The 26,277-nt window shown below is 40.4% G+C and overlaps 3 protein-coding genes across 5 annotated transcripts in view; 2 read left to right on the top strand and 1 right to left on the bottom strand.

Annotated features, from left to right (window-relative positions):
• The first annotated feature begins 2,514 nt into the window (after window positions 1-2,514).
• Window positions 2,515-13,232, top strand: ripk3 (receptor-interacting serine-threonine kinase 3). The gene is made up of 14 exons (XM_027288056.1): window positions 2,515-2,721; window positions 3,288-3,316; window positions 4,469-4,632; window positions 4,717-4,885; window positions 6,353-6,508; window positions 7,800-7,948; window positions 8,291-8,340; window positions 8,726-8,887; window positions 8,967-9,049; window positions 9,166-9,220; window positions 9,669-9,733; window positions 10,195-10,246; window positions 10,376-10,572; window positions 10,732-13,232. Exons 3-14 carry the CDS (start codon window positions 4,475-4,477, stop codon window positions 10,957-10,959), a joined length of 1,524 nt encoding a protein of 507 aa, XP_027143857.1. The 5' UTR covers window positions 2,515-2,721; window positions 3,288-3,316; window positions 4,469-4,474; the 3' UTR covers window positions 10,960-13,232.
• si:dkeyp-74b6.2 (cerebellin-1) lies at window positions 11,040-18,558 on the bottom strand. The gene is made up of 4 exons (XM_010753102.3): window positions 18,312-18,558; window positions 16,070-16,771; window positions 15,252-15,371; window positions 11,040-14,861 (listed from the first exon to the last, which is right to left on the bottom strand). The coding sequence occupies exons 2-4, from the start codon at window positions 16,373-16,375 to the stop codon at window positions 14,664-14,666; spliced, it is 624 nt and encodes a 207-aa protein (XP_010751404.2). The 5' UTR covers window positions 16,376-16,771; window positions 18,312-18,558; the 3' UTR covers window positions 11,040-14,663.
• Window positions 18,559-21,662: 3,104 nt separating this feature from the next.
• Window positions 21,663-26,277, top strand: part of LOC104936985 (zinc finger protein RFP) — a 9,367-nt gene continuing 4,752 nt past the window's right edge. The window contains exons 1-2 of one of the 3 annotated variants that reach the window (XM_027287691.1): window positions 21,663-21,686; window positions 22,113-22,210. The gene's annotated coding sequence lies outside the window, so the exon portion shown is untranslated. Of the gene's footprint in view, window positions 21,687-21,845; window positions 22,211-26,277 lie in introns of those variants that run through there. The other 2 variants (XM_027287692.1, XM_019266591.2) reach the window with 2 other exon arrangements.

Genomic DNA, 26,277 nt, shown 5'->3' on the forward strand with positions numbered 1-26,277 from the left:
GAGCTGAGGTTCAAACATGTGGCATTTAAAGGAGAAGTGTGGCTGTGTGTTGTGTTTTTATGGTTCTAATCCAATAAAAAAAACATTTTATTACAGTATTTATTTAAAAAAACTACAGCGTCCACATTCTTCCTCCTTGTCAAAAAAAAAACTACATTACCCACAATGCAGCTTGACCGGCAACAGTTGCTCTGTGGCTGTGAAGTGGTGAAAAGGTGTTAATACTGTTGATATTATGTTTAAAGTTGGTGTTTTATTCCATATTCTACCTTAAAAATCAAAAGATGTCATGTAAAAAGGTTTTGTCATTAAATATGATGATGTTTTACTGTAACACGAACAGTCTGCCATTTATAATACTGTTTATTTTGTATAAATTAGCTTTAAAATAATAATAATGAAGGTTTTTGCCATGAAATATGTGTTTTACTCGGTTGCCAACTTTGTCTAAATGCCCGTGAAGGCTGTGAAGGTAAAAACCAAAAACGTGCAGTTCCTCAAACGTCCACTTGAGGCTGGCTCCAGAAGTGAGTCAGTCTCCATAAGTCCCCATGTTTCACAGCAGAAATAAACATGTTTACAGCCTGGTACAAAAAACAGTTTTGGTCTCTGTAGCTAATTTCCCCGTTCATGACAACTGTACTGAGGGTGAATTTATATACAACTCACCTGTTCACATTATATTAAGGCTTAAAGTCATGCAGGATCTTACAGATGGCTTGTTTGAACAACCAGGCGTCATTCGGCCGGGTTAGAACTGATGAGCTGAGGTTCAAACATGTGGCATTTAAAGGAGAAGTGTGGCTGTGTGTTGTGTTTTTATGGTTCTAATCCAATAAAAAAACATTTTATTACAGTATTTATTTAAAAAAAAACTACAGTATCCACATTCTTCCTCCTTGTAAAAAAAAACTTGTCCGCCTACATTACCCACAATGCAGCTTGACCGGCAACAGTTGCTCTGTGGCTGTGAAGTGGTAAAAAGGTGTTAATACTGTTGATTTAATGTTTAAAGTTGGTGTTTTATTCCATATTCTACCTTAAAAATCAAAAGATATCTATATGGACGTCATGTAAAAAGGTTTTGTCATTAAATATGATGATGTTTTACTGTAACATGAACAGTCTGCCATTTATAATACTGTTTATTTTGTATAAATTAGCTTTAAAATAATAATAATAAAGGTTTTTGTCATGTTTTACTCGGTTGCCAACTTTGTCTAAATGTCCGTGAAGGCTGTGAAGTAAAACCAAAACTTGCAATTCCCTCTCACGTCCTCTCACTAGAGGCTGGCTCCAGAAGTGAGTCAGTCTCCATAAGTCCCCATGTTTGACAGCAGAAATAAACATGTTTACAGCCTGGTACAAAAAACAGTTTTGGTCTCTGTAGCTAATTTCCCCGTTCATGACAACTGTACTGAGGGTGAATTTATATACAACTCACCTGTTCACATTATATTAAGGCTTAAAGTTATACAGGATCTTACAGATGGCTTGTTTGAGCAACCAGGCGTCATTCGCTGATGATCCTACATTACCCACAACGCAACTCGACTGACGACAGTTGAGTAATCCCCAACAAATTCACTGATTATTCTTATTTTAGTCACATTTGTTAAAAACTACAGTGCCCGGCTACTTTAGGAAACAAAACTTTATATCTGTGACCTGTTTTTTAAAGATTTACATCTGTAGGATCAAAAATCTGAAAGAACGTGCCGACTACATTTCCCAGACTTCTCCCAGTCGGGGTTTTAGATTTTAGGTGTGTGTGAGCTGTGGTGTTTACAGATAATTATATAATTATAGCTCCACAACTTCAGGTTTAGTCATTTCTTTTAATTTCAGACTTGCAGTCAACTCGAGTGACATCCCGTATGAAGCCACGAAATATTTCAAGACTTTTATTGTGTAAAATCAGTGGACTTTCCCTTTAACCTCAATTTAGGTGGAGTTATTTCAGCACACACACACACGCCCTCTGATTTCTTGTCATGAGACTGTCAATAAAAACACTGCAGGCATTGCACTGAGTTTCAGTATGTGTAACTATATTTATGATAATCCTCTACACCAGCATACCTGCCCCACCTAGGTTTTCCGTACAGCTGGTTTGTGAAAAGACGCAAAGGTTTAAAGGTCATGTCGTACACTAGAAACACCTACATCATCACTCACTATGACCTCAGTGCTAAACCAAAAACTGAACATTTCCGGGAAATGACACCAGGCTTTGTGCCAGCCGTCTTTTCTAGATCATTTCTGTGTTGTGATTTCAGAAAACACATTCAACTTGTTGTCTTTCTGACTAAAACTTGCCTGATTTCTATCAAATAAGGTGTTGTCTTTCTGACTAAAACTTGCCTGATTTCTATCAAATAAGGTCATGAAAGGAGCCTGACACATGAACCTCTTTTCCCTTCACAACAACAAAAAGACAGAGCAGCAGCCCATCAAACGCGATGAGAAAAACAGGGATCAACTGAAACAGAAACCCGTCGCCGCTTGCTCCGTCATGAACGGTCCAGAAGCAGAAGTCAAACAGAGAATTATGGGATGCCTGGTTTCACTTCTGCTTCGGCCTGTCGAGGCGGAACAAGAGCTGCTGCTCGTGCCGCCTGCTGTGAGTAGAAAGTCGGTGAATGAGCTGGAGGGTTTTCTATGCTCTTTACACCTCCGACGGTTCGGTTGAACAATGAGGAAGAAGACATATCCTTAAGGGTGAGTGGTTTCCCCGCTTTGAGTAATCACCTTGATATTCGGTTGTCTTGATTTGATCAGGAAATCTGTGATTTTCCACCTTTTATCTTAACTTATCTGTGTTTTCATATATATATTTATCTATATATCACAATTAAGTGATGTGAATCTGTTGTTTTCAGTCCATAGATATGTTTTTTAACGTGTAAAATTACTTGAATCAACACAATTTAAAAGAAAAAGTCACATTCAAAGCTTTAAAGAGGTCATAATTATGGCAGGACTGTTGTTTTAATACATGTTACAGGTGTTCTTACTGTTTTGTCCACCCCCCCTTCAGGTTTTTTTGCGTGTTAGGTAGCCTGAACAACAAGAAAATGTGGTTTCCTGATGGTGTGTGTGTGTTTACATGTTTGCTGTAATATGTGAAAACACACAGATCTTCTTAGACGACACTTTTTAGTTACGAAACCAGAAGAAAAGGCGTAAAGATATGATATATATTATTATTTATTTACTCCAACCACTAACCACCGCTCTTTTTTTTTTACTCACTTCCTGACTGACCTGATTGCAACCACCGTCAGCTTGACTTGAAGAGAAAAGGGCAAAGAATGTGAGTGTTTCCTGTTTCTGTCTTTTCTGTTTTTATAAATTAAACATCCTCGATCAATCATTGATCGACTGACGTCATAAACGACTGATTTACTGGAATCAAGAGCAGGTGAGAAGCCACACACCTGAAGCCAGAGGGGGTTGAAACATGTCGGCTTTAGAAAGTTTTATGTGTCCAAGTCTCAAAAGGATTTGATATTTTTACTTATTCAGGAGTAAAATGCTAAAAGAGCTCCTTATTTCCTCGGTTTATATTTAAAAAACATCAACAGAAATACTCCAGAAAGTTATAAATGCTTATTCTATAGCAAGAATTTTAAATACTGACACCATGAAACTAAATCTAAAGAAAACAAAGATCTATGGAGCTTCTTTTTTAACTCTTTGTTTAGATTTTATAGCTGAAAAAGTGTTTCTGTTAAAGCATATTAAAACATTTCGTAGTGTGAGGTTTAAAAGTGAATTCATATGTTTGAATCTGTACAGCTGCATCTTTAAAAACAGGCACGATGTTCTTGTTTACCTCGGTCTACGTCGGCTTCCGACTGGTTCGTTCAGTCACGTGTTGTTTAAGAGTCATCCAACCACCGCATATCGAACCGTCATCATTACAGTCGTTAAAGAAGCTGATATTTGCTAATAAATTTGCACTCCAGCTTCTGTCTGCTGCCCCCTAGTGGCCACAAAAATCTATTAATGCATTTCTGCTGCCCCCTAGTGGCCACAAAAATCTATTAATGCATTTTCTTTCTGAAAACAATTACGTTTAAAGATGTTTAATTGAAATAAATCAGATTCAGAGCTCAAAACTTAAGTAAACCTCTTCAGGTGCCCCACGATACTACAAACATGATATTGGTTTCCTCAGTAGTCGCGCCTGCCTCGTGTTCTGGGCAACTTTCTAGCCAGTCGCACTGGGATTTGTCTGAATTTGCCAATTTCAACACCACTGTCTGAGTCATGCCTTAAGTAGTTGCCTTTAAAATGAATGAAAACAGTAAGAGATATTCCAAACACCAAGACACAACACCGAAATAGGAAATGGTTTAAGAGTGACTGGTTAGATCCTCTATTTTATTTCAGAGGAACAATGCATAGCATTGTTTTGCAGCAAATTCGTCATGACCTGTGAGAGTATAATTTCCTCCTCCAGTAAACTATGGCACTGTCCAGCCAGCTGGCTCCTGCGCTGATCGAAGACTCCAGCCTGGCGGACTGGACGGTGATCGGCTCGGGGGGTTTTGGACAAATCTTTAAAGCCAGGCATCAGAAGTGGTGCTGCGACGTGGCGATTAAACTGCTTCATCATGACGACGGGTTAGTATTTACAAAGAGTTTCATCTGTACTGTCTTTAAAAGAGGTTGTGAAGTTACTCATAATGTAAACAAACACTCACGCAGGACCAGCAAATCTTTGCTGCGTGAGATCGACATGATGCGTCAAGGAAGCAGCCCGTATGTTATTCAGGTACTCGGCGTCTTCAGAGGTCGACTGCCCTCCTATGGCCCAACAACGCAACTCGGACTGGTCATGGAGTTCATGGAAAGAGGATCATTGGCCTCCTTACAGGTAACCAAAGGTGGAATGGGAGAACTTTTACTACATCACTGGTTCTCAAACTGGTGGTATACATCTTTTGTTTGGTCCACCAAACCGGTTCCATTCAGGATTTAGCAACATGATTGGACTTTCCGTAGCTGAGTAGGGTCGTCTACTGTATAATGGTGGTACATGGAGTTGAGTTGATGTTGCTGCCGCCATCCTGCTTACTTATCTGCTGCTTTCTTTTAACTAATTGTGACATACACTGTTTCTTTCTTTTTTTTAAACCTCTAATTCTACATTCAAACTTCAGCTTTGATATACTAACAATGCTGTTCCTTTATTTCCATGTCTTCTACATGGATCATCAACTGGTGAGGATTCAGACTTTCTTGCCTTTAACTTTAGCCATAGTCTTTTAGCTGAGTATTTAGTCCGAGCTAAATATCAGTCCAATCAGAAGCCTGTAGCTGTACTTTGTGCTAACTGCTAATTAGCTAATGTAAGCATGCTAACATGCTAATGGTAAAATTGGTAAATGTCAGCATGTTATGGACTTTTCAACCACAGAGTTGTAGAATTAGCCTTAACTTATCGAGCTAAAGCTAAGCTAAGCTAAGCTAAGCATGCTAATGGTAAAATTGGTAAATGTCGGCATGTTATGGTCTTTTCAACTGCAGAGTTGTAGAATTAGCCTTAACTTATCGAGCTAAAGCTAAGCTAAGCATGCTAACATGCTAATGGTGAACTTGGTAGATGTCGGCATGTTATGGACTTTTCAACCACAGAGTTGTAGAATTAGCCTTAACTTATCGAGCTAAAGCTAAGCTAAACTAAGCTAAACTAAGCTAAGCTAAGCATGCTAACATGCTAATGGTGAACTTGGTAGATGCCAGCATGTTATGGTCTTTTCAGCCACATAATTAGACTTATTAGCTCATCAAGCTACAGCTAAGCTAAACCAAGCTTGGACCGAATAGCTGAAAAGTATCAACAGTCTATAGCCGTACTTTGTGTTTAGTGCTAATTAGCAAGTGTGAGCATGCAAACACGCTTATGGCAATTGTAAACTTCAGCATGTTAGCACTTTCACTGCGAGCGTGTTAGCATGGCATGTCAGCCTCAAAGAGGATTTCAGAGGTGGTTTGCTAAACTAAGCTAAGCTAAGCTAAGCTAGGCTAAGCTAAACCAAGCTTGGACCAAATAGCTGAAAACTAACTGCTAACAAGCAAATGTCAGCATGCTAACATGCTAATGGTGAACATGGTAAACTTTAGCATGTTGGCTAAAGTTGCTAACATGGCTGTTTAGGCTCTTCTTAGTCGTGTTTATGCGACTAAAACTTTGAGTCAGGAGGAGTAAATTAACATAATTAATCATAAACAATAGCTACATATGTCTTACTTATATCCAATATGTCACCACAGCATAATTAACAGTATTTGTATTTGTCTGTAAATAAGGAAATAATCATTCCTCATGTATATTTTTCAGGAAACCTTACATGAAACTCCACCCTGGCCGTTGGTGTTCAGACTGGCTCACCAAGTGTCTCTGGGTATAAACTTCCTCCACAGTTTGTCCCCCTCTGTGCTCCACCTGGACCTGAAGCCCAGCAACGTGTTGCTAGACACCTCTCTCAAAGCCAAGGTGAGTCCCAGCTGCACACTGACTTTACACTGTTGACAACAGTCTTTGTTGAGAGTTGAACTGAGGCCTGTTACAAGAATTTTAAAAGAAAAACCCCTTGAATAAAGGGGACTGGATTCAAAGTATCAAAGTTTAAGTTGAATTTATTGTTCTTGTACCAGAAGAAGCGTTTAACAGTGCAACACACAAAGGGGGGTTACAGAGAAAAGTCTCCTTGAGGAGCTCTAACAGTTGGCTGTCTCGGACACCTGCCCACTGACAATTTCCTTTTTTGTTTTTCCGCTTAGTAATGGAAATTATGTTTCTTGTCCAAAACGACACTTCCCAGGCCTGTCTCTCTTGTCCTTGAACTATTTTTTTAATCGTCTCTCCCTGCCAGCCTCAGTAAACACATGCCAGATAAGGGGAGTGCACGAGATATGCAAAAGACAGAAAACACACACACTCTCTATAAGAGTTAAAACATCTGCACCCCAGTATACTGCGCAGGTTTATTGGTTCTTACGTATACGCATGGGTTTTTGTGTCACGACCTAGAATTCTGGGTTTGTTTTTTGGACACACTCGCTTAAACTGCTTCCCCTTTTATTTCCTCTTCTCGTCCTACTTTATATTTTCTGACAGATGTTTACAACAAGTAAACTCCAGATGCTGCCATCTTGTGCATCATTGTATATACCTTTCTTCAATGAAATTCATAGTGGAAATGTAAGGATATGGGTACCTTTACGGACTTATTTCTACTATGAATTTGTTCCACCGCTACATCTAAAAACAAGCTCTTATTTGGTGTCTTTGAAAGTTTGATGTCTCAATTAGAATTTAGAATAAAGTTTGGTGGATTTGAACCATAGACAGCATAAAGAATGGACTACGTATCCGTGACGTCACCATGAGGTTTCCCGAAGAGCCGATTTGAAGCTCACTGTGGTGGCCACATGTTGGTATTCCTGCTTCTTCCGTTATTTTCTCAATTCATTTGCTTCTAAGTGTCCAGAACCAAAACAGTTTACTGTTACGTAAGCGGAAAATCTTCATATTTAAGAAGCTGGAACAAGAGAATATTTGGTGGTGCCCTTTGCTTAAAGAATTACTTCAATGATTCAGCAATTTACTGTAGCTGACTAATCATTCCTCTATTTTCCACTGTAATCATAACAGTCATGAACAAAAATAGATTTTCTCAGAATTTGGTTGCATGGTGCAGTTTCAGTTCAGTCTTTCTAGGGTAGGGTAGTTTGTCTATTTGATCATCTCGGTGTTCATCATCTCATCCCCCTTTTCTCTTCAGCTTACAGATTTTGGCCTTGCCCGGTTTTACCACAGCGTCTCGCGGATTTCTAAGAAAGACAACGAAGAGGATGGGGGCACGATTAGCTACATGCCACCAGAGGCGTTCAACTTATCGTACACCCCTACCCGAGCCTCCGATATCTACAGGTACAAGAGCATTGAAGCAGCACTCATGTGTCTAATTTTAGATTTACATGGCCATACTGATGTCATTTTAACTTGTGAACATATTACAAGGGCGTACACAGGTGTACTCTTGGCGCAAAGTCAAAATATCATTGGCATGATTATATGACAGGGAAATGGAGTCAGGTAACATTAAAAGCATTTAAGATAATTGATCAAACTTCCAGAAACTCATCACCCATCACAATGCAACACCTCCCTTTAGACTCTATTGTTGTCATTGAATGTCCTAATTCTCACACAATAGTCACTTTACAGATGAACAAACTCTGAAATGAGTAACTCTGTCTGTCTCTCTTTCAGTTATGGTATACTCCTATGGGCCATGGTCACTGGGAAACAACCATATGAACGTAAGAGACGTTGGTTTCTTTTTGGTTTTCTTAGCCTTTTAACTCTCTCTTTGACAGTCATGTGGGTTTTTTTTTGCATGACACAGCAGGAATTGTAGGAATTCATTTGTGTTACCACACCTTGTTTGTTTTCTTAGCTCTGATTCATAGAGTGACGTGTCTACACGAGCGTTTGACTCGACTCCACTGTATCCAGAAGGAAATATTGTACTATACTACATTTATCTTTAGCTCGAGTTACTATTTAACTTACTGATTAGGATTTTTGCAAACATAAACATACGAGGAGCTCATAAAATATGATGTTTTCTAATTAATTAAGACCCTGTATACGTTAAAAAGTCATCCTCTCTGATGTCTTTTTTTAATTCATCCTCCACTGTAGATGCACAGACCAACATAGTGCGGTTTCGAATCCCACAAGGAGACCGTCCATCCCTGGACGAGATCACAAGCCAGGCTGCTGGCATCGCAGGGCTGACTGGACTGATGAACCTAATGAAGAGATGCTGGGAGGCAAAACCCAAGCAAAGACCGTCCTCACAGGGTGAGAAAAACTCGGATGACTTGATAAATATTTGACATTAATGTCCAACATTACATCTTTACTTTGTGTTGTCTGCCAGAGTGTACAACCGAGACAGAAGAACTGTATAAGCTGCACAAACACGCGATAGTTGATGCAGTCCACGAAGTGCTGAAGAAACTGGTGAGGAACGGACATCTTCATAAACGCTTGAGTCACGCTGGGAAATTTCGACATGATGCAGGAATTTTTTTTTTTCACGTCACTGCCTGACTTGCTCTTTCTCTTCTTCTTTCCAGGACGAGAAGGAAGAACAAGCTATGACAGAGCAGGTTCACGTCACTCAGCCGTCAGGTCTGTTTTAATTTGTCTCTAGTCATTTAGCGTGGCTTATCAGAAAGAGTGAAAAAGACAAGTCCAAAGGCAACAAAATCAGCCTCTAAATCTCACAAAACAATCACGTTATACCTTGTTTGCTTAATTTGGAAGACTACTAACAGGATGTAGCCTCAGATTTAGCAGACAGGCGGACGGGCTCTATGGAAATAGTTTGTTTTTATTCAGAAATAAACTTATTCCCTTTCTTTCTTGTTAGATGAGACTGTTTATTCAATGGGCTTTAGCTCAATTTCCTCAACACTTATCTTATTTTCTGCAACTTTCAAGTGCATCTCACAGTCTTTATGAACTAGCACCAGGAATTTATGTTCAGATTATTGGGTGGTTGGTTGACTGAGCTCGACTGACCCAGATTAGAGCGCTGGATTAACATTTTAACTTGTCTTTGCTTGTTTTTGGACAGAGGGCACCGGAGTTGCGGCACAAAACATTTTTGATAATGTGCCGACGGGGCGGCCGCCAGTTCAGGTGAGCTGCAGTCGACATTCGAAAGGCTAGATGTCTGTATTTTTGGCTCTAGCCTTTCACTTTAACTTCATCATTCACTCTCTGTCTTGTTGTTTGTTCTTTTAACCCAAAGAAAAACAACATTAAGCAGCTCACAGTGTGGTCTGCAAGATTTAGAGGGTGTTTTTCTTTGCCACATATTGGTCAATGTTGTGGTGTTTCCGCAATGTTGCTTCCATGGGGAAATGTTACATTCATCATTTCCTGCTGACCCTGAGGAAGTGTTGAACACAGCAAAAACATGAAGCCTGAAGTCCGGATCTCTGTTGGGCAACGATAGATAAATATAAATAATCACATGACATATTAATTGTCTTTTATGTTTAATTTAGAGGATAAAACCCGACAACAGTGGGCATGTCAGGTCACCGGTTTGTCACAAACAACCAATAAATCTGAACTTTTTCTTGCTTCTGTTGCAGGAAGTGGCTGCCCACTGGACCCCAGATAAAAGAGACAAAGCAAGAGTCAAAGGTAAACAGGAAGTTGGTGTTGAAACTGCATAGAAACCACTAAAGTAGGAGGGGAAGCTCTCGTTTCACATCACAAATCAGACATACAAAGTGTCTTTAAAATGTTACGTGTGTGTGTTTTTTCTTCCAGATCGGCCTTCGCCTGGAGCCCCAAATTTGTGCGATGTTGACACGAGTCGCTCATCGGCGAACCACAAAGAGAAAGTGTCTTCCGTTCACCCGATTCATGCGTCACCGGCATTATCTTCGATCAGGATGTCAGCTCAAAGCAGAACAGCGACAATATCCCAGCAGGTTTTGAGGCCAAACCTGTATCAACAGTACCACGTGGGTTTTCTTGTTCCACAGTGACATCTAGATGTTAAAAATACAGTTTATTAGCATTTTCTTCCCACCAAAATCTTCATTTCTGAAATCTCTCTGTATAACATAAGGCGTCATTCGTAGAACACGACCTAAAATAATCAAGTTTTCTCTCTTCTACAGCGTCAGTTCTCCAGCCCTGAGGCTTTGTCCCGCCATGCTCAACCCGTTCACAGTCCCGCCGTTCACATCCACCTGAGTAACGTGACTGGATTTCAGCAAGGCAACAACAACACCATGTACATCTTTGACCCCACGGAGAGGAAACGCCACCCGACGGCACCATCTAGAGTCAGCGTCCCGCCACCACATTCAGGAAACAGGAGGAACCAAACAGGAGGAGTTGGCTGAGTTCACAATGAGTTCTCTATTTTTTTTTTTTTCTTTTTTCACAAAGGTTGTGTTTTGTAACAGGAGCTTCCTACGCTTCCTAAAATCTTATTCTTGATTTTTGCGTTTCTGGGCAGGATTCAGATGTTGCTTCGTTAGAATGCATTTTTTTAAACAGTCTTTATTTATTTTTGCTTCTTTTAACCAATGAGCAAAACTTCACACCTCTTTTTTTTCTTTTGCTCTGTCAGCAGTATAAATATGAGCCAGTGCCGGTCATATGGTCTTGTTTTTTTTGTGGTCGACAAATATCCACAGTTGCAGTGCCAACTCATCCTGAGGTGCTAAAAATCGCCTTACCAACATATTGACTGTCAAACAAAATGCCATGTGTTGATACATATGTTGACAGAAACTCCTTAAAGGTCCAGTGTGTGAGATTTATCATTAGTGTATACCTTAGAATGAACCTTTTATATCCAGCGCCGGTCCTGGCCACATTTGCGCCCTGGGCGAAACCCCCCCCCCCATCCTCCTGTCCGCTGCCCCCCTCTGCCTTGTCAACACCCCGCTCCCGGGGCGCCCGCTCCCCTAACTTAATGGGCGGTATCTAAAATTCGCGAGTTTTTTTTCTTTTTCGGGCGGTCGTGCGCCCCCCACGGAGACTGCGCCCTGGGCGGCCGCCCACATTGCCCATAGCTAAGACCAGCCCTGTTTATATCTATAGAAGGAGTGAGTCGGTAATGTTGAACCGCCATGTTTCTACAGTAGCCCAGAATGGACAAACACTGGCTCTCGATAGGTGTTTTGTATTCTAGCTACCGTAGTTTATTCTATGGCATGGAGGGTTACTCATATGGAACCTTTAATACTTTAATAGAATTTTCCTCCACCTGTTTGGTACTTCATGAAGATTAAAACATATTTTTATAGTATTAATTATTTATATTTTATAGTATTTTAAATCCAGGCCTGGCTACCTTTACTTGAACTGAAATATTATTTTTTCTTTGTTTGTTTTTGGAAAGTGCAAATGCATTTTCTTTCTTTATCGCTTTTTTTTGTTTTGGTGTTATTGCATTAATTTAGTTTATTTTATACGTCTGTGTACTTTTGTGGGTACATCTTTAGAAACCCTCACCTATGCTCATGAGCTTTGGATAGTGACCGAAAGAATGAGATCGTGGATACGAGCAGCCGAAATTAGCTTTTATGAGATAGTGGAGAGGAGCTCGGAGTAGAGCCACTTCTCTTCATTGAAATGAGCTAGCTGAGGAGGTCCAGGCATCTGATTAGGGTAGACCCAGAACTCGCTGGAAGGGCTATATAGTCCATTTAACCTGGCGACAGGTTGGGATCCCGCAGGAGGAGTTGGAAAGTGGTTGCCAAACCTGCTGTCACCACATGGATGGATCTTTAGAAACTCATGAAGTGCAACCCAGAACTTCATATATTTTCAATACGTGTGTTTTTAAATGTACATTGTTTTTGCCAAAAACATCAAACACAAAGCTGAATTTTAAAAAAAAAGTGTGTATCCAATGATGCACAAGACATCAGGAGTTTTGCAGTTGATGTAACGGTGCTGCCATATAAAGTTGGCGTCTTGAATACTTCACTCAGTAGAAGCATGCCGTAGCTTCAATGAAGTGATGAAATGTTTGAACCAGTATGTAATATTTATGTAGTTGTCATTTTGCATTGTGTGAATTGCTTTATCTTAAAAAGTTAATTGTCCACAAATCACATACAAAGACCAGTGACTTCTGTTGATCATGTGGTGTTTGTTCTTCTTTGGTTTGTCTTTGCTAATGATCTTTGGTAACAGTAGGTGGCAGTCTTGTTTTTCTGTTCAGCTATGGTGTCTTTGATTGACATCTACTCATGTCTTCTTTTGTTTATTTCCACCAAAGTATAGTATAGTTTTATTGAATTATGTTATATTTTTTTCCATGTTTTTGACTCCCAAGAGTCAAATCGGTGTTTACCCAGTTTGGAACCAAAGTCTTCGCATTGGTTTGTACTCCAGACATGAATCTCCAAAGTGCTAACACAGGACTCTGCTGTGCACCGGAGCGTTGAGACTAATCGGTTGTGACGGTCCAGTGTTAACACAACAGGCTCCTGGCACTGGATCCCTTCATTCACTGCCAATCCTCCATCTGCCACCGGATCCTCTGCAGAGAGACGCACTGTCGCTTTGCGTCAATGCGACGACAAACTCACAGGAGAACATGAGAAAGAATATGTATAGTTTAAGGTTTTTACAATAAAAGTTGCAAGTTTGATGCTTAGATTTGGCTTTCGCGTGATGCTGTGATGTGAGAAAGGTTCTTGAGGTGGAGTGACGGGCATGTTTTTGGTGAAAAGTCCTCTGTTACCCTTCATAACTAACTCTTGGGGCACAGCAGGAATGCACATTATTTTCAGAACAACCTTCTGTCTGCATCAGGTGATTTATAGAGCACATCTGAAGTTTGGTAGAGGTGGTTTGGAGGTCATAACTGTGTCAGCATTAACCAAGGACATGTGGAGGACATAGGGCATAAATGTTGAAACCTATGAGATAATGTTAACGAACTGTAACAGTGACACTGTTTTTTTTTAATTCAATGGATATTGTAATAGCAAAACTAGGATGGTGACTATTCACCATTCTCCTCACCACTTTTCCCTAATGTATATATGAGAATGAGATAGATATGTCCAAGCATTTGCAGAGCAGTGATTGCGTGTATGTGTGGTATACATCCAGGGTGGTAGTTGGTAGCCAGCCAAACACAGCAAGCATCAGCCTTAGCTGAAACTATTTTAGGTTCAGTGTCACCTACATGTCAAAAGGACATCGTTATCTCTGAGTAATAAATGGTAAACTGCCTTAAAATCATTAGAAAAAAAGACGGTGTCTTTACATCAATTGGCACGCTGCAAACAGGAATAGCTAATTCGGCATTCTTTTAATGGACACATTAGCTCAAATGTAAACAAATATAGGGTAAGAAAACCCAGAGGTCAAGTTATGGGTAATGTAGTTCCATAATGGTGGCGTTATCTCAGTTCAGACTTGTGTAGGACACTGTCTGCAGTTTTTCCTGACATAGCGTGCTATTTTTTGTTTGGGTAGTGCCGTCTCAATCGGCCATACGGACGATCGCAACATTTTGGCAATTTTTTGTCTTCAGGCCAACATTTGACAATATTTGTATATTGCGTACATTGCACATCTTCCAACGCTGGTGGTCCCTCCACTTCCGTTATGTATCCAAAATGACGACCATTCAGGGCGAGAAGCGTCAAGCGTTGCACGCTCAACTTTTTGACACACTTGTGTACCCAAAATAGCAAACTTGAGACACAGCACTGGCTCGCTAGCGAGATCACAGCTATAGATAGATATGAACAGATGATGATTGTCTTTATTGTCACCAAGATTCTCTGTATTTCATGCATTAAAGTTAAGTCACAACTGGCTAAGCATAGACGACACATTATAGCAGACAACAGTGAGCCATAGAAGTGCAATGGAAATTACATTCAGGATTACTTGGCTTAGAGTAAATTCTCCGATTCGTCTGATACATATGAAGATGCATCAAAGCAGTTTGATAATATTCCAACTTCAGCGTGAATCCATTGATGCTTCCTCCAAATAATCTTTTGTGTTATACCCTGTCCTACCCTCAACTATGACAGGTACATCATCTCCCATCCTACGTCAGCCTAATCTACAAGGGGAACACCAGAAACCCGGAGAAAGTGGAGTACTTCCACCCTCCCATCAGGTTTCCCCTCTCCAGTTTGAGGTAAGCCTTGTCCCCTCTCTCCATCATCACCAACCCGGCATTAGTAGCAGCTTCTCTGGTCACGTCTTGATCACCTGCAAAGGCTGAAATCACAGGCCAGCCGTTGAGAACCAAGCTCACCTAAGAAAGGTGTGTAAGAAGATGGAGATGGGAAAGGTAGAGTGTGAAAATATGCAGGCATCATATTTTAGTTTACCCTATAATTGTAGAAAGTCTTCTTTTGGCTTAAGTTAAATGTTGACAATAATAATTAACTATTCAGACATTTGAGCAGCTGCCATAACAGGTTTGTGGGTAAGCAAGCAGTTACAGTAACAGAGTAACTGTCAGAATAAAACTTCATTTTTATAGGAATAGTTTGACATTTTATTTTGGAAATACACTCAACAGCTTTCTGGTAGATAGTTAGATAAGCTTGTTCTGCTCAAAGGTAACAAAATCTGTCTATCAGCAGCAAGAAAGCGAATGAGTCCATTTCCTAAAATGTCTGACTTAACCTTTGTTGCTTACTTGTATTGTCTGCCGGTTGTAAACCTTGACAACATGAAAGCTGAAACTGTAGACTCCTTTTCTAGGGGCCACAAAGATACTCCTCGCTGGATCAAAATGGCTGCCAACGTTTACTAGGATCTAAGAAGAAAAGGAGATAAAGAGTGAGAATAAATAATAATACAATCAGGCCAGGCTTTTTGTCCAGGATGGATTGTGTTAGACTTTTAATTACAATGTTGTGATCCTGCCAAGAACAAGGTGGACTGACTGCAGTAATATAGTGTACTTCCAGTGTGTACAGTATTTCATTTTTGTGGTTTTGAGTTGTGACATCCGTGTCTTCATCCTGATGAATTGTGATAGCTTTGGACAATTTACTTGTCCAATACGTTGGTTTATGATAAAATACCTACAAAAGTAATGACATTTCCAGCAGGCTTAGCTGTTGAACACCTCCCCGTCTCCAATCTCCAATCCCACCAAATACAGATTTACTTTATCAATGTCCCCTATTATCTACATATAGTGTATACCTCACTGATGCTCTTGTCCACATAGTAGATTAGATGTACTCTAATGCAGCAATCAGCCTAAAGGTTAAAGAGTTACGTTTTCTCTCTAAAAGTCTCCATTAAGCACGACATTTACAATCTGAACCAATTAACTATAGGACTTAATTTACTGTTTAAACAATGCATTGCAAATACAAAACCTTTTATTCATCTCCTGTAAGTTTAGAAGCCAACAAAATAAAATTTGGCCTTTCGGAATGAAGAATGAATGAACAATTTGTTGCAGAATGAACGAAACCTCACAAATGCACTACTGAAACCAACCTGGTCAAAGTAGATGGTCATGGTGCGGTTGCTCATCTCTGAAGGTTCATGGTTGGTGTTACGAATGGCCGAAAACGCCACCCGGCCGGTTCCTGACCTCACCGACATGCCCAGAGCATTACCTGATGGCTCTGCAGAAGGGGTGGAGTCGCACACCACCAGACACTTTCCCTCCAACACGATTGGCTCTGTGTCATTCTGGCAACAGACCTCTGATGGCCCCCAAAAGACCAGAAGCAGAAGTCCGATGAAGAAGACTGAGCGGGGCGCGAGGTAGGGCAAAGAGAAAGGAGATGGATAGGGCATAGTTCCAAATGAGGATGAGCTTTGGGTGTTTTGGGGTTTTGTTGGTGTCCAAATCTTCAACAAGAGCGTGTCTTCTTGAAATACACCTCACTTTTGCATCATTATTTCATGTGGACAGAAAACACCCTAACCCACTCAAGGATTTCCTGCATCTCATGGGACATTAAATCATTCCAGGTAATCCTTAACCAGTTTCTGCCAAAACTGGGTGGAGGTGCACTGCAAAGGACTCTTAGTTGGCATCAAGATAGCAACTTCCCATAACAGCAACCAGGAAGCCCTTATTTGAGCACTATAGCTGGCAGTTATCCTCACAGCAGAGCGAGCTCAGCCATCAGCCACCTGGGTGTTGGCACGTAGATCCAACCGGGTTTGGAGGCTGTTGAAGGTTCAGGCCTGTTTTAAAGCAGAAATTTTTGACTTTAACATTCATGATTGTGAACAATAGGAGGAATCATTAAAGCAAGACATAAAGTAACTAACAGTCCATCAATTGAGAGAATTGATCACCATCTATCATCTCAAAATACAGTAATACTTCTGAACTATGGCCATGTCTCAATTCTTCACTGTACAAACAAACCGAAGACCAATTCATTAAACCTACGATTTTAAGTCTGTGAATGTTCTCAGATCTTTAATAGAAATTAATTAATGCATCTTCCACATTAGAGGAAACTCCAGTTTCTACACCATTATCTTCAACTCTCCCCGCCCACTAGAATGCACTAAAAGACAGTGGATACCCAATCTTGACCTTTTGGAGAGTTGCCACACGTTCCAGGAAGGACATCAACACAACAGGTGATGAATAAAAGAAGAATAGATGCAACAACATTGTTATCCCCAACATATCTGAAAAACTTCAGCAGACATAACCAAAAAAAAGGAGTGCACAGACCGATACGTTGTTGAAACCAAACTCAATAATAGCCCAGCTCAACACAGGAGGGTTAACTCCTCAAGACTAGACTCGGCAGTTTAGTTACACCTTAAGGATGGACAATCTTTTAGTGACCAGGAAGACAGGTGGTTCAAAGGAGGGTTGACAAAGGATATCTATGTAAAAGTACAGAAACCATCCCTCAACAAAGGAGGAGGCCTCAGACAGAAAAACATTATGTGACTCCAACAAGCGCCGTCCACACCGCAACTTAGGTGTCCTAGTGTTGTCCACACCAGACCCCAGGTGTCTTGGGAAGAACTCGGACAACAAGCACCAATGAACCAGGTGTGAACAATGGCCTGGTGAACGATCCCACCATCGCTAAACACCTGGATCTACCTCAGTCAGTCATAACTGAAAGAGTTTCTTGAATGGATCTACAACCAAATCGCAGATTTAACCCTTCTTGTAGATTCATGTCTTTTTTAACCTGTATATTGTAAACACTATATTACAATAGGTATTCAATTCTCAAACCTAAAATGCTGTAACAATAAATGCAATAAAAAGCTGACCCGAGTCTTCAATGACGAGAGGAAAATGAGGTAATGTTCTGGCCAGGAAGAGTCCCGCGTGAGTAATGCCAGCTGGACTCAGGAGGGGGGTACATCGGACAATCAGTATCCCACCACCGAGAGTCCATCTGTGGGTAAACACTCCCACTATTTCTCCCTGTGCACCTTTCCAATTGCATTCCATTACATAAACACACATGAACACTATAAATACAGATATTAAACAGATATTACAATACTTTCTGAAGCATTATACGAGCAGCAGATCACTAAACTTCAATTAGTATAATTTACACAGTACTAATGATAAATAAATGCTAAAATATAAACAACATTTTTTACATTAAAACTAGTCTAGTGGAATTGAATGCTTTAACACACCCAACAATAAGCAATACAAGCACAAAAACAACTCTTGCAACATGCATATGGAAATTAAGCTTTGTTCAAAGATACGGCCAGAAAAAACACCCACCTCCCAGTTCAGTTGTTGCCTCTGCAGCGACATACAGAAACCAGCTTTCTTCTATAAAGTTGGAGCATCCCAAGAGCCGGGTTCCCGCCGTTACCTTCAGCTCTATCTCTGTTCATCTCCCTCTCTTTTTCCCATCTCTCTCTCTGTGTCTCTCTCTCTAACTATCTCTCTGTTCCAGGGAACCCCTGTGTTCGAGCAGACGTCTAATCACATCACGAGCATTGCGGCCCTTCTGTTCTCACGGCTCCTCAACCCCCCTACAGTTCCCCGTTATCCCCTCCCTCCTCCTCCTCATCATCTTTTTTTTATTATTTTTTTTACCTTAGAAATCACACAACGGATTGCAGAACTGAAACACACCATTACATCACTATTTATCCTTTCTGTTTTTGCAAAGAGAAGACTCATTAAGGCAAAGATTTTCAGTTTATATCAAACTTCCTGCAAAGAAGTCCAAACTAATCTCTTCATATGCAAAGACTTGCTTAATCTTGGTTGTATGATATCTATGGGATTGAAAGAAATGCTGTATATAGATTGTATATTGCATATACAACATTATGACAACTGAAAGGTGAAGTGAATAACTAGATTATCTTGTTATCGTGGCACTTGTCAGTGGAAGGGATACGTTCAAGGCATCGAGTATACATTTTGTCCTTGATGCTGGCGTGTTATGGCGTGGATGACGTAAAGATTTGAATGACCTTGACAAATTGTGATGCTCGGTATGAGCGTCTCCAAAACTGCAGATCTTGTGGGGTGTTCCCAATCTGCAGTGGTCCATACCTAACAAAAGTGGTTCAATGACAACACGGTCATGGGTGGTCAAGGCTCATTGATGCACATGGGGAGCAAAGGCCCTGTCATGAAGCAAAAATGGTCCAAGGTGTTGACTTGGCCTCTGAATTCCACAGATCCCAATCCGATTGAGCATATGTGGGATGTTTTGGACAAATAAGTCCGATCCATGGAGGCCTCAATTTACAGGACTTAAAGGATCTGCTGCTAATGTCTTGGTGCCAGATACCAGGACACACCTTCAGAGGTCTAGAGTAGTCAATGAATTGCACCTGTACAAATTTTTTTACAGGTGTGCCCTGAAAAATCTAATCATATCATATCCTACAAAAAGTGGCAAACCTTTCATTTAACATTTTGTATGTTAGTTCTTATTTTTGAGACGATTGAGAGATTTTTTTAAGATGGCAAACTACTAATTTATAGTAAAGCTTTGCTACACAAATTAAATTTCATTCAAGGGTTTTAAGAGTTGTGTGTAATGCAAATACACGTTGGATTTGCAAATGAAACACAGACAACACAATGCACAGTATTCATTATTTTCTGTTACTGATGCTACCCAACTGGTTTCCTGGCCTCACCCACATACTTAAAGGCTCGGCAGAAAGAGGCCGGAGCTTTAAGGACTTTCCTTTTTTTATTAACGGCTGATGTATTCGTTAGTGACACAGCACCATCTGGTGAGTCCAGTCATGGTGCAACTCAAACAGACTTTGAAATCATCTCTGATTCATTTTATACTTAAAGCTGCTTTGCTCTGTGATGACCCCTCCACCTGGGCACCAGGTGTCATCAGCTCAACCGGTGTACTCTGGCCTTAAAACACCTCCCATGTGTCGACAGCTTGTGTTTTCTTTTGTGTTTCCTCCACACACATTCACTCACTTTGCACTACTAACTTACTAATTGCTACATATTTTCTCTGATTTCTGTTTTTGTAAATAGATTTATTTCCTTGGTGGCCACCCCATGTTGCCTCCTTGCCTCCTTATCATGGGCTGTGTCAGCTTATGTTTTAAAAATCCTGACTTCAGTGACTCCCAGTGGCCATTTAAAAGAAGAACATTTTATAAATAAAAACCATATTATTGCAGTTATTCAATAGATGCTTAACCCTTCGTTGGAGAAAGAGAGGTGTCCACTTGCCTTGTACTTTATTGCCACTGTGTGGACGAGTCTGGATATTGCAAGAAATGCTTAATATCAAATACCACAAACAAACAAACCCCTTTGGTTCATCTTTAAATATCAAACTTTGCGCTCTAATTTCATGATATATCCCAACTATTATATATTTAAGGTCCCTGAATTATATAAATGTATGAAATAGTCACCCACAACATAACAAACACGAGACCAGCTGTAGTCGAGGTGTTTTTTTTAATGCAATTATCTGATTGACGCGTTGTCCGACATCACCGTCAGCGTCCCGTGACAGAACATTTGTTAGTATAAGCTCAGATTTTATTTCATGGTTTGTGCTCTCATGCTAAAACAAGACTCGGGTTTGCATTAAACATGACAGCACGGCTTTGCATCTGTTTTACATCCTTAATACCCATTGGCATTGCAGAAACAAAAGTTTCTCCATCAATGCATTTAAAGCTGTACTTCTATTTATTACAGAGGAAGAGCTTTGAATGTTTTATAGCTAGATTCAGGAACAAACACTACTGCACCTGAAGAACTGAAGCGCGCCTTGCTGTTCACTTCCTCTCAGTTTTCATCCCCCTTCATTCCTGGACTTTCTTTTCTTCTTCCCTCAATCCTCAACTCTCATCTCTTCATCTGTCAATCATCACATCCTTCATCCCTGGACCATCTTCCTTTCATTTCTCATTCCTTGACTCTAATTCATTGACGAGGCCAACGCTCGCCCACTCTCATTCACTGTCTACGTCACTGGCAAACCAAATTAAAATTCTTCGTGTCACTATTTTGCAGCATAAATTGTGAGCCAGTCCATGAATCCACCTGGATAGTCTCACTTTCAGAGACATTTCAGGCTGATTGTGGAGGTTTGCTGATGTCTGATTGGCTGCCACAGTGTGAGGTCGGGTTGTGTTGAACATGGCTCAACTTCTCAGCCGGAGATTGTTGGGTTTATTTTCAGGCACCTTCCAGAATTAATGGAAAAACCTCAACCTCCGTGGCTAGCGAATGTAGCCAATGTGGAAGTGCTAAAAACTGGGATTTCTCAAGTGGCTGCAATACTCCTTTAATTTCTGTCCTCCAGTTGTTGCAACTGATTGGTGTTTTTATAATACAACGATCTATGAAGGGAGGATTCCCATAAATTCCTGTTTGCACCTTCAATTGTGACATTTCTGTAAACTTCTACCTTTAATGTACTTGTAGAAAAGGTATTTGTTGAGTAATGTACTAGTAAAGTACACACAATTCGCAGTTAGATGTGTATCAGCACATCCTTGTTTATGAGCTTGTAAAAGCACACCTGTCACATGATCCGTAATCTGAAAGTGAGCCACCAATTTGAGCCATCTGGATCTTGATCATGGGGGAAAAGTCTGATGTGTTTGTCCTCGTGGCTTTTGTTCAAGCGTCACTAAGGTAGTGTTTGACTGTTTGATTGTTTATAGTGCTCTGTCGCCAATCATGCCATCATAAATGCAACATATTTGCCGACCAGCAGTATTCATTGTGTCAGGTTTGTGTCCGTGTTGTACTTTAGGCGTGTCATAGGTGGAAAATATTAACCATTGGACTCCAACACCACACCCGTGAAACAAACACACTCACTACCTGAGAGCTACCATTCTCATAATCACACGTATATGCACACAAAGTTTATGCCTAAGCATTATAAAGAGTAACTATAATAGTAGGTTGTGCTGTAAATGCAGGTGTTTTCAGACCAGTGGTTAAAAGTAAAGCAGACAGAGGAAGCAGTGTTGGGCTCAGGACATAGAGAGAGAGAGAGAGGGAGGGCCGGGCTGATGAATAACTGTGTTGACGTTACATTTTCCTGTTTCACAGCTAGCTGTAATGTATTCATACTCATTCATACGGCACGGGAGTCACCTGCTCTGCCGTCACTGAGGACAGAAATTTGACTGGCCAAAAAGAAGTAAGCTGTAAGTATGCAGGAAAACTAAAAAATATCAAAGAAATAGTCCTGGGTGGATAGACTGGACTGCAAATATACCGATCACGTAAAGGGGAATACATGGGTGCTGTTTTTGAAATGTTACGTAACATTTACTGTGATTTAATTTTATTTCCTGCATGTCTTTTCATTAGATTTCGTGCTGGGGGAACTTGTTTTTCTACAACACAATAGGCTTGATATGAAAGTTTAAACCATGTTTCATGGTTATTCTGGGATTGAATGACAAACTTAGATACAGGTTGTGTCTACAGTAGTAGTTTTGGGCCAATGGTCAAGTTGATATGAATGCATAAACCATGTTTCTTGGTTACTGTAAAGTGGAATGACAGCCACTCTGTCTATTTTTACATAAGGAAATTGGATTTAACCATTTTAATTGTTATAATTATAATGATTTGTTTTTACAGTATTAAAAATAATGAGATGTAACATTTTGATTTCATAGTTTTAGACTCCAGGATAACCAGGAAACATGGTTTAAACTTTCATATCAAGTCTATTGTGTGGTAAAAAAACAAGTTCCCCAGCACGAAATTAATGAAAAGACATGCACGAAATAAAATTAAATCACAGTAAATGTTACGTAACATTCAAAAACAGCACCCATGTATTCCCCTTACGTGATCGGTATATTTGCAGTCAGTTCATCCACCCAGGACTATTTTTTTTTTTAGTTTTCCGCATACTTACAGCTACTTCTTTTGGCAGTCAAACTTCGTCCTCAGTGACGGCAGAGCAGGTGACTCCTGTGCCGTATGAATGAGTATGAATACATTACAGCTAGCTGTGAAACAGGAAAATGTAACGTCAACACAGTTATTCACAGCCCGGCCTCCCTCTCTCTCCTCTCTATGTCCGGAGCCCAACACTGCTTCCTCTGTCTGCTTTACTTTTAACCACTGGCTGAAAACACCTGCATTACAGCACAACCTACTATTATAGTTACTCTTTATAATGCTTAGGCATAAACTTTGTGTGCATATAGTGTGGATTTGAGAATGGTAGCTCCAGGTAGGAGTGTGTTTGTTTCATGGGGTGTGTTGGAGTCCAATGGTTAATATTTTCCACCCTATGACACGCCTAAAGTCACACGGACACACACCTGACACAGAATACTGCTGGTCGGCAAATATGTTGCATTTATGATGGCATGATTGGCGACAGAGCATATAAACAATCAAACAGTCAAACACTACCTTAGTGACGCTTGAACAAAACCCATGAGGACAAACACATCAGACTTTTCCCCCATGATCAAGATCAAACCAGATGGCTCAAATTGGTGGCTCACTTTCAGATTAGGGATCATGTGACAGGTGGCTTTTACAAGCTCATAAACAAGGTGTGCTGACCATCTAACTGCGATTGTTACTTACTAGACATTACCCAACAAATACAAGTCATTAAAGGTAGAAGTTTACAAAATGTCACAATGAAGGTGCAAACAGGAATTTATGGGAACCTCCCTTCATAGATCGTTGTATTATAAAAACACCAATCAGTTGCAACAACTGGAGGACAGAAATTAAAGAAGTATTGCGTCCACTTGAGGAATCCCAGTTTTTAGCACTTCCACATTGGCTACATTCGCTAGCCACGGAGGTTGCCGCTTGAGGTTTTTCCATTAATTCTGGAAGGTGCCTGAAAATAAACCCAACAATCTCCGGCTGAGAAGTTGAGCCATGTTCAACACAACCCGACCTCACACTGTGGCAGCCAATCAGACAATCACGATGTCCTGAACTACGAATGATGTGTTAATTTGTTTGCCAGTGAAGACATGAATGAGAGTGGGCGAGCGTTGGCCGGTCAATGAATTAGAGTCAAGGAATGAGAAATGAAAGGAAGATGGTCCAGGGATGAAGGATGTGATGATTGACAGATGAGAGAGGAGAGTTGGAGGATTGAGGGAAGAAGAAAAGAAAGTCCAGGATGAAGGGGTATGAAAATGAGAGGAAGTGAACAGCAAGGCGCGCTTCAGTTCTAGGTGCAGAAGTGTTTGTTCCTGAATCAGCTATAAAACATTCAAAGCTCTTCCTCTGTAATAAATAGAAGTACAGCTTTAATGATTGATGGAGAAACTTTTGTTTCTGCGATGCCAATGGGTATAAGGATGTAAAACAGATGCAAAGCGTGCTGTCATGTTTAATGCAAACCCGAGTCTTGTTTTAGCATGAGAGCACAAACCATGAAATAAAATCTGAGTTATACTAACAAATGTTCTGTCACGGGACGCTGAGTGATGTCGGACAACGCGTCAATCAGATAATTCATTAAAAAAAACACACCTCGACTACAGCTGGTCTGTGTTTGTTATTGTGGGTGTTTTTACATTTGATATAATCAGGGACCTTAAATAATAATAGTTGGGAATATGAAATTAGAGCGCAAGTTTTATATTAAAGATGAACAAAGGGGTTTGTTTGTTTGTGTTATTTGATATTAAGCATTCTTGCAATATCCAGACTCGTCCACACAGTGGCAATAAAGTACAAGGCAAGTGGACACCTCTCTTTCTCCAACGAAGGGTTAAGCATCTATTGAATAACTGCAATAATATGGTTTTTATTATAAAATGTTCTTCTTTTAAATGGCCACTGGGAGTCACTGAAGTCAGGATTTTTAAAACATAAGCTGACACAGCCCATGATAAGGAGGCAAGGAGGCAACATGGGGTGGCCACCAAGGAAATAAATTATTTACAAAAACAGAAATCAGAGAAAATATGTGCAATTAGTAAGTTAGTAGTGCAAAGTGAGTGAATGTGTGTGGAGGAAACACAAAGAAAAACACAAGCTGTCGACACATGGGAGGTGTTTTAAGGCCAGAGTACACCGGTTGAGCTGATGACACCGGTGCCCAGGTGGAGGGGTCATCACAGAGCAAAGCAGCTTTAAGTATAAAATGAATCAGAGATGATTTCAAAGTCTGTTTGAGTTGCAGCACGACTGGACTCACCAGATGGTGCTGTGTAAAGAATACACCAGCAGTTAATAAAAAGGAAAGTCCTTAAAGCTCCGGCCTCTTTCTGCCGAGCCTTTAACGCTCTGAAGTATGTGGGTGAGGCCAGGAAACCAGTTGGGTAGCATCAGTAACAGAAAATAATGAATACTGTGCATTGTGTTCTTCATTTGCAAACCAACGTGTATTTGCATTACACACAACTCTTAAAACCCTTGAATGAGAATTTAATTTGGGTAGCAAAGCTTTACTATAAATTAGTAGTTTGCCATCTTAAAAAAATCTCTCGCTCAAAATAAGAACTAACATACAAATGTTAAATGAAAGGTTTGCCACTTTTTGTAGGATATGATATGATAGTGTTTTTCAGGCACACCTTTTTTAACAGGGTGTACACCTTGACTTTTTGCTTCATGACAGGGCCTTTGCTCCCCATGTGCATCAATGAGCCTTGACCACCCACGACCGTGTTGCCAGTTCAGTGCTTTTCCTTTATTTAACCACTTTTGTTAGGACCACTGCAGACTGGGAACACCCCACACAGATCTGCCAGTTTTGGAGCATGCTCATACTCGGCAGCACAATTTGCAAGGTCATTCAAAATCTTTACGTCATCCACGCCCATAAACGCCAGCTTCAAGGAAAAATGTATACTCGATGCCTTGAACTATCCCTTCCACTGACAAGTGCCACGATAACAAGATAATCTAGTTATTCACTCACCTTTCAGTTGTCATAATGTTGTTATGCAATATACAATATATATACACATTTCTTTCATCCAGATTAGCCAAGATTAAGCAAGTCTTTGCATATGAAGAGATTTGTCTGGACTTCTTTGCAGGAAGTTTGATATAAACTAACTCAAATAGTAGTGATGTAATGGTGTGTTTCAGTTCTGCAATCCGTTGTGTGATTTCTAAGGTAAAAAAAAAAAAAAAGAGATGAGGAGGAGGAGGGAGGGATAACGGGGAACTGTAGGGGGTTGAGGAGCCGTGAGAACAGAAGGGCCGCAATGCTCCGTGATGTGATTAGACGTCTGCTCGAACACAGGGTTCCCCGGACAGAGAG

The sequence above is a fragment of the Larimichthys crocea genome, chromosome XIV (genome assembly GCF_000972845.2).
Source record: "Larimichthys crocea isolate SSNF chromosome XIV, L_crocea_2.0, whole genome shotgun sequence".
NCBI classification, from domain to species: Eukaryota; Metazoa; Chordata; class Actinopteri; family Sciaenidae; genus Larimichthys; species Larimichthys crocea.